The sequence below is a fragment of the Pygoscelis adeliae genome, unplaced genomic scaffold (assembly GCF_000699105.1).
Source record: "Pygoscelis adeliae isolate BGI_AS28 unplaced genomic scaffold, ASM69910v1 Scaffold356, whole genome shotgun sequence".
Classification (NCBI taxonomy): Eukaryota; Metazoa; Chordata; class Aves; order Sphenisciformes; family Spheniscidae; genus Pygoscelis; species Pygoscelis adeliae.
Genome location: NW_008824949.1, coordinates 1,119,728 through 1,128,359, shown reverse-complemented (window position 1 = coordinate 1,128,359; position 8,632 = coordinate 1,119,728). Strand labels below are relative to the sequence as shown.

Below are 8,632 nucleotides of genomic sequence, written 5' to 3'. Positions count from 1 at the left end.
CGCAATCTTCAAGCTCAATGACCGGTATGTTCCTCCACTCCCCCCTCCCCTCACTCTCTGTCGCCGAAGGAGCAGAGAGGTACGACAGCTCTGGTCTACAGCACAATGGTGACAACATGGGTTTCAACGTGGATGTACTTTTGTAAAATAAACACTGACTGCAGTATCCCAAAATGGGCCGTAGGAGTACGAGCAGACACACTACAAGCTGGTCCCGAGTCAATGCTCCCATACCTTGAGTGGGGAGAGAAATGAGTTCAACCTCTGCTCGGCTCAGTGGAGAGGGGAGGAGCAGCTGGAGTAGTTTTTGACACAGGTACCTGATCACCACGGAAGGGGTGGAAGTCCATTATGCAGGTTCACTGAACAAGCAGATGGATGGTTTTGATTTAAGGTCACTAGTGACCCGCTAAGCATACATTACCAGCCTCTGCTCTGAGTAATGAGGCTGGGGGAAGAAGAGAATGAACAGCACCAAAGAACAACAAAGAATTAGGGAATACCAACAGAGACCAAACCCCAAGTGACACAACTGTTCCTCAGCTGGTAGTTACCCAAAACCAGTCAGTGCATTCAGCTGCAGCCCCAGGAATTCAGGATGGAAACCTTGCATATAAAACCCACTCCTTCCCTTTCTCATCCTACCTAATCCAGGTAGGAAGCCCGCTAGTCCTCACTATTTTTTATCTTCACACCTTGGACTCCTCTATTCACCTCAGAAGCTGATTCCTTTCCTGCAGGAAGCTGCAGCACCCAGAGTGGGACCCAAGGCCTCCAAATAACATTAAGCACAAAGCCCGCATTTATAACGTGATCTGTCTGCACACTGCAAAGGGAACACGAGGCAAAACCTTCTAGGGATCCCAGTATTGCTCCTGATAAAGCAGCTTTTAGCACAGGCAAATGCACGAAGCATTGCAACAGCAAGGTGGGCAGGGTTCTTTTTAAGTTCTTTGAAGTGGATTAAATCTGTGATCCATTTAACTTTTCCTCCTTCAGATGCAGGCGGACAGTATGCATGGAAACTGGCTGCCAGAATGTACAGCTTTGCTCAACTATCCTCAAGGTCGCCTTTGCCCCAGAAATCATTGGCCCCCTGTACTTCTTCCCACTGCTCTACTTGCTGTTCCAGCTTGGAGAGGGACTTCTGCTGGTCCTGGTCTTCAGGATCCATGACAGAATAAAGAAACCAAATGGCAAGTACAGCTTTGCTCCTGTATTTCTTACACTTTCCAATCCAAACCACATATGCTTACATATAATTACCAGTGAATTGCTGCTTTCTAGGGGCAGAATCAGGCTGCCCTTTAACTCAATTAATATGCAATGCATTAAATACAAATCGCAGTCAAAAATTCACAGGTAACTGAAGACATTAGAGATTATGACTTCTTGTATCAGTAGAATGTTTCGCATAGCTGTATACTATCTATATTATCAGTGCTCAGAGGATTTCAGAGTCCTGTGCTTAAACTAGGATGAGCATCCTGCAAAAGCTATGACTTGCACCAAGCACATGCAAAGAACAGTCACACACACATCCCTAAAACTACATGAGAACATCACATATTCTTTAATGCAACAAATTCCAGCTTCGCTGTAAACTGTTGAGAGATTTACTGAAGGGTGTCATTTTTGGAGTGGGGGGGGAGGAAAAGGACAGAACTGTCAAGTACTGCAGCTGAAGGAAGGAAACGTGGGTCTTTTGCTAGAAAAGTACATAAATGGATTCAAGCTTAATTAAAATATATATATGGTTATCGGTATAGACGTGAGGTAGACTCTTCTCCAACTTCAACAGGTCCACAATGCCAAAGCCCAGCTAAGTGCCTGCGAAGATGTCTGGAGAACGCACTGCTGAAAGATTCTCCACCAGTCATCCCCCTGATGCTTCCAGACCAGCTTTCTCCAGTCCCTCGGGACAGAGGAGCAGCTGCTACAGGAGCACTTTACCATATCTTATAGCTGTAGCTGAAGGATGACTGTTAATGGGCAAAAAAACCCACTCAATTTGTATCCTCAGGTGTGCCTTCAGTGCAAAGCAGTTGATATTAGGTACAGCCATGCGGGTGCTTGCAAGACTACTATGAAAAGGGTGGCTTTCCGGGCTCTGATTCATAAATGACTGGAAACAACACGGCTGAAGTATTTTGGCAGGACTTCAAAGTTTCTTCCTTTTGCTTTAGACAACCCCGCAACACCAACTGTAGCTGTGTCACAGCCTTTCCATAACCTGGGTTCAGAACTGCTTATTCTCACTACATTTTTCTTTTTCTTCAGATGCAGCAAAGATGATCTGCGCAGCTGCGGACACAGCTACTGCTCAAGAAATGAAACCAGTGTCAAGACCCTGCAGAAAAAGTGGGAAACCAGGAAAGCTCCCGCCCCAGCCACTATCACAACCTCCCCAAACTTCACCTTCTGCAGCTGGCTTACAGGTCTCCAGCAGTTGTGTGTAAGACTTTTATCGATATGCTCATTTTACGCCAGACAAACGGACCACCACAGAGCTATCTGCACCCTCACTGTTATTTCCCGAAGACCTTGCTCCACAGACTATGCCTCTCCCTGCCTGCCCATGAGGGACACTTCCAGTGACTTCCAAGTCATCGTGACAACCCTTTGGGACAGTTTAGATCCGTGCTCCCAAGCGACTGCCCCCAGTTTTACCCATACGAAAAATCACCGCCTGCATCAGTTCCCTTTTTTAATTTCACTTACCCGTTATTGTCCCGCTGGCACATGTCTGGAAGCAGCTCCCAAAGACATCGCTGAAGATTAATGTCATTTTTCTAACAAAGACCCAAAACGAGGTGTGAAAGTTTCTCAGCGCAGGAGCCACCAAGACCCAGCGTGCAGCTGAGCAGCCCGTGGACTGCTGGTCGCTCCCGTTTTCCAAAACCCGAGCACTGGGCAGCGTACCACTGCTCTCCACGCAGCAGAGGCCACAGAAACTGAACACGGCTATGCAAACTGCCTTAGTACGACAAGTTTGGGTCCAGCAAGCTGTACCTCTGAAAATACATGAGCCTTGAACGTGCCTTGCTCTGCAGGAGTCAGTGAACTAAATACACCACCTCTTCAGGACACCGTCTAGCTATCGTTGCACTACAAATATGAGTATGGGGAAACATCGGCATTAACGCCTCCAGTGTGCTAAGTATGCATTGTAACCTGAAGCAACACATCTTACCTAAGAATAAAGAGGCTCATACCAAGAACCTACGCTTCATAAATGCAGAAGCATTTCTCGCCAGAAGTCAGCATAACCCTCCGTAATGCAAAGCCTGGGAGCGTGTTCTAAACCAAACGTAAAATGCAGAAATCTATTCACACTGTTTGCAAGGCAGGTGGCGTGATTCAGAAAGGGAATTCGAAACAGCTACTTATAGAGCAGGCGGTGCTTCACGTTTAGCCTGAGGGAGGGAAGTGTCTGAAATCCCACCCCTTTGCCATCATCAGGTGCCTTCAGCCACCTGGGCTCCTGTTGGAGCGAAGTCCCACTTGAACACAGATGCCCACAATCAGTCAAGGAAGCAGGAAGGATCAACTGACCTGAGGTAACGCAGCTAACCTTACACCCAGATGAGTCTCAATGCTGCCTTTACCCCTAGAGGCTAAAGCCCTCTTCTTCCGCGCCTCTCAAGATGATCCAGCATCTGAACTACTAACCTCCGAGACTGAAGGCTCCCACTCCCCAAAGCTGGCTAGCGATAACCCCACTAACTGCCCATCCGTCTGACCACCCCTCACCGCCTGCGCCCAGCAGTTTGATGCAGTGCCACCGTAACGGACAGATTCACAAGGCACAGAAGCTTGTTCTCGTCGGTTAGCTTGGAACACCTTTCCCGAGAACTCTGCAGCGGTACGGAGGAAAGGCAGGAAGGCCTGCAGAGACACCCAACGGCTAACCCCCCCCAAAGCCAGACCTCGCCCTGAACAGAACCACCTTGCATTTCCTAGGACCTAATCCAAAGCCCATCCTAGGCTCAGAGATCTTGTAAGGTTTCAGTGGATTACTGGAGTAGCTTTGTAAAGCACTTTATAAGAAAACACATTATTTTTAAAATTAAATTCTAAAGCTCTCTTGTAACATGAGCAAGGGCTCGAGAAACGCAGGGATTGCAGAGGGCTGCTGCTGCTGTAAGGCAAACGCTAGAACGCAGAACCGCGGGGTGCCACTGGTGCAGTACTCCCACCCACCAACTTAAAAATCCCTCCTCTTCCTCCAGAACGAGGACCAATGCCTATAAAAGTGCTTTATCCACACCTCAATGTTCTCACACGTGTATGCACACACTCATGAAGTATGCCGACTACATCCATCTTTTATGTTCCATGCTTATGATCCCAACAGTGATTAAGACCTGAATGACTTGTCCGTTCCGCTTTCCGCTATGAACTATGACAGCGTGATTCTCCTCATTATCAAGGTTTGTATTTCAGAACATAAAGACACCCAAGAACACAGCGTGATGTACTGAAAAGAAAGTTCTCCCCCACACCCAAAACACTCAACGATAGCCTTGCTGCAGACCCATCTTTAGGAAACATTTTGACTGTCCGACAATACGAGGCACGGTCACAAACACTTTATTAACAGCAAGAACACACCAGAAGTAGAGACATGTTTCTTTATACTTTATTTGAGCTATTTAATTCTTAAGTATCAAGAATTAGGGTGCTTTATAGAATATTATTACCACAGGGCAGTGAAACGGCCATTTTCTTAGTGTAGTGCAAGTCATATTAAATGAAAAGCTTTTAAAATAAAGTTTTATTACCAGTACTGACCAGCACTTAATCTGCTGACCTATAACTGAAACAATGGTTCAAAAGCACAAAAAAATACCCTCTGAAATAAAGCTTTATGTACAGCACATGTAGAGCTCTTAGATGCCTAAAGCTATTAGTTTAATTTGAGATATTAAACTAGTGTTTGAGTTGCTATTCACATTGAATATGCTGGGAATTAAGTGTTCAGATGACTTTTTTTGGAGTACAAAAAAATTTCGTCTGCTTTAGTTATAAAGAGCTCTGCCAATATACACAAACTATACACTTCAGACATTCACAAAAAAATGTGAGCAAGAAAAGGGTTATCAAAAAACATTTAATACAATTAATCAATAACCCTTCCCTTCCCCTCCCCATCCAAACCCTTCCCCACAGAAAGAAACATACTTACCACAAGTTTTAGCAAGTATGGTTTAAAAAAGGGCCCCCAGGGCAAGTTACTTATAGTTCAGTTGCCACTGTCAACAGATCTCGACCTCGATCTAGACCTCTGCCGATCCACAGATGATGGGGATTTAGATCTACTGGAAGAACCACGTTTCTGGCTCTTCTCTGGCACTGGAGATCTACTAACTGATCGAGACTTGCTACGGCTCCTACTCCTTGACCTGCTGTAAGACTTGCGGCTGCGGGAACGGGACCGGCTACGAGACCTGGATGAGCTTCTGCTACGAGACCGTGACCTGCTTCTGGACCTACTGAGGAAACTAAGAGCATCGGTGTTAGCAATGAAACGTCACAGACCACAACAACGACCAGGCAGTAACGGGTCTCCAGTTCGGCTGCCTGGTCGCTGACTTCAAAGCTTTCTCAATGAATATTTAAGCATTATTTAAGAGACTAGAAATCCATACCTGTGCCTTTTGCTGCCTTCAATTAGTTTGATTTTCCTTCCATTAATTTCTTTACCAGAAAGCTTTTCAATAGCATTCTTTAAATCACTGTAAGAGGCGAATTCAACCACCCTACCAAAAAAACAAAACAAAACAAAAAACAAAGCACAGAGCTCACTATTACAAGTTGTAATTTTGATGACAGAGCAAAACATACTCTGGGGAAAAAAAACCAACAACAAACCAACTCAGAAGAACTCTCACTGCTCAGTGTAGTCATCCCTTGTCATAACTCAAACATGAATTGAAGAACTCCCCTCCCCAAATACCAGAGAATGCATTTTCAAAGGGTAGCTGAATTAAACCATGAACAGCTGCTGAGCACTGGAAGTAGCCAGCTTCCCTCCCCAAATATTATACATACACACATTACTCTGCAGCTTTCAAGAGATGATTTGAGAGGCTTACCCTTCATTTAACTTAGGTCTGTGTGCATCTGCAAAGGTTACTTCCCCCGCTTGTCTCATGAAGTCTTTGAGATCCTAACACAAGACCAGTTATGTTATGCAAAGAAGTGAAATTAATACTTATCTATATAAAAATAGTTAAAAACAAACAAAAGAAACTTATGACTACTGAAAGAGAAGATGTTAGATAAATTACAAACATGGCAATTGCCATACTTGTATTCTATCAAAATTCAATTATCAGTATCAGGGCACGAAATAAATGAAAAAAGCATATTGCTTTAAGCAAAATGCTAATAAAGTGTCTTAACATTAAGGAAAATATTAGTCTACAAAGATTATATAGATTAAATGAGAAAAAGAGAGAGAGAGAGAGAGAGAGAGAGAGAAAGAAATAAAAAAGTACATTTGTATATATACTGGACTGAGTGTGAAATACTACCCATATATTTTTGTACTATTTCAGTCTCCATTTACATTACGAGTCTTATATGCATACAGAATTACATTTACATAACACCAATTATTTTGTGCCCCATATGTCATTAAAAATATAGTTTACTTTACCTTTATTAACATTTCCCTAGGCTAGCCAAGCAGCAAACTGCATTAAGCGACCGGAGATACCGTCATGACATATGCCCGACTGGCTCTTCGCCACCCACTTGACGAACACTACCCAGTCGATGGAAGCCATTAATCGCACTGCCCTCCCTATTAGGAGACTATTGATGGATCCAGACATTCTCTATGCTTGATGTTACCAAGGACCACTTTACTGCGATCAGGATTCCAACGACCACCTAATTTCGTATCTTTCAACTCTTTTCGACCAGGACCTCTTTATTCGGAAGCGTTACAGGAAGAACAGCTCTCAACTTAGGAATCAGATCTCGTTAACGCTCTGGGATCGCTGCAATGTGGCACTTTAAGGAGTGCATCGATTACGTCTAGACCGGCAAACACAGATCTAGAGGTGGCCAAGTGACATTGTAGGAGCTGACTGGAAAGTCAACCAGGCCCAACCAAGAGTGACCAAGACAGAACGATTAGGATAACCCACAGGCACTCCTCGTCATAAGGCCAACGACACAGATAGGCTGGCAAATAAAGGGTTTAATATGTGGTTAAAATGGATTTAAAAAACAAGAAAAAAATAAATATATATCCTCAAATATATACATTTATTATTATTATAAATTAAAATTAACTAGTTTTCATCCAAAATATTTAAATTACATTATTTAAAATTACATTAATTACATAAACATTTTTTAATAAATTAGATTTAATTTTAATTAATTATTTTACAAAATAATTACATTACATACCCATTAAACGAAGTCAAAATAGTTAATCGTGTTTCAACAAACCTGCCAGCTGACTCGGGAAGACAAATTTTCTACTATGAGGCGATTTTCTGTTCTTACAGGTGGGGCATTTCTGTTTGGAAATAAACAATTGAGACTTTTATTAGTAATTAAAATATAACCGCATGTTAATATTAACAAAGGCTGTACCAATAACCAGTATCAGCATACCACCGTTACTACTACAACTTAACTATGTAAGTGCCCCGAGTAATCTAGGACAAGCATTAAGTATTTTGGGGAAGGAGCATAAAGATGGCAAGCATATCTGAGAAGTTTTGTAATCCTCACTATCCTACTGCCACATCAAATGATTGACTAAAAAAGGCAAATAATACCTTTTAATATCTCATTCTAGCGTAAGTTCCTGGATGAGATGAGCCCACAGTATTCTTTTTTTAAACTACGTCAGTCCAAAGCTATACATACCTCCTGTCACTACGTGGACGGCGGCTACTAAAACGGTCAGAGTACCTCCCTCTGCCTCTACCCCTAGAGCGTGCTCTTGCATGCTCAATTGTAACCCTGGGGAAAAAAAAGAAATGGAAAACCACATATTTTTACGTTCTTCTTCTTGCATAGTCCTTCACAGTTATAGTTATTGGGGGAAAAAAAAAACCAAACAAGACACAATATAGTTTAAACAGTACTGATAACACAATGCAAGTTAAAATTGACACACTTCTTATTTTAGATAGTTAAGCTTATATATTCATGAAATGAGGTACCCCACCTCTCACTGCAAAGCTCTTTTCCATCCAATTCATAGACAGCATCATCTGCATCCCTCGGATCCTCAAATTCCTGCAAAACCACCACAGCAAAAACATAAAAGTAAAAAAATTACATCTCTAAGACATTAACAAATGCTTGTTTGCCACACAGTATACTTAGCTGAGCACGCTAAGGGCATTATCTTTAAAAGTAGCTTCGTGGACATCAAACGCGCATGAGATCCGAGTGACCACCAGCGGACAGGGACCGCAGAGCCCTGCGAAGGGGCGGCACTCACCACAAACCCAAACCCCCTCTTCAGATCGATGTCCCGGATGCGGCCATATCCCTTGAAGAACCTCTCCACATCCTTCTCCCTGGCGGCCGGGTTCAGCCTCCCGATGAAGACGCGGCAGGCGGCCCTGACTCGGGGGGGGGGGCGGCCGCCGGG

General features: G+C 43.5%; 2 protein-coding genes across 2 annotated transcripts in view; one reads left to right on the top strand and one right to left on the bottom strand.

The window, feature by feature from the left end:
* SLC10A1 (solute carrier family 10 (sodium/bile acid cotransporter), member 1) overlaps positions 1–3,742 on the top strand; it is a 6,675-nt gene extending 2,933 nt beyond the window's left edge. Inside the window, exons 3-6 of the mRNA XM_009325594.1 lie at positions 1–28; positions 1,000–1,200; positions 2,281–2,438; positions 3,615–3,742. The exon at positions 1–28 is cut by the window's left edge and continues 142 nt beyond it. Coding sequence (XP_009323869.1) covers positions 1–28; positions 1,000–1,200; positions 2,281–2,438; positions 3,615–3,742 — 515 coding nt within the window. The remainder of the gene's footprint in view (positions 29–999; positions 1,201–2,280; positions 2,439–3,614) is intronic.
* A 1,396-nt stretch (positions 3,743–5,138) lies between these two features.
* SRSF5 (serine/arginine-rich splicing factor 5) lies at positions 5,139–8,632 on the bottom strand (the record flags this gene model as incomplete). The annotated part of the gene is made up of 7 exons (XM_009325593.1): positions 5,139–5,492; positions 5,652–5,762; positions 6,099–6,172; positions 7,471–7,540; positions 7,897–7,992; positions 8,201–8,271; positions 8,480–8,632. Coding segments are annotated over 7 exons (822 nt in total), but the record flags the coding sequence as incomplete, so codon positions are not given.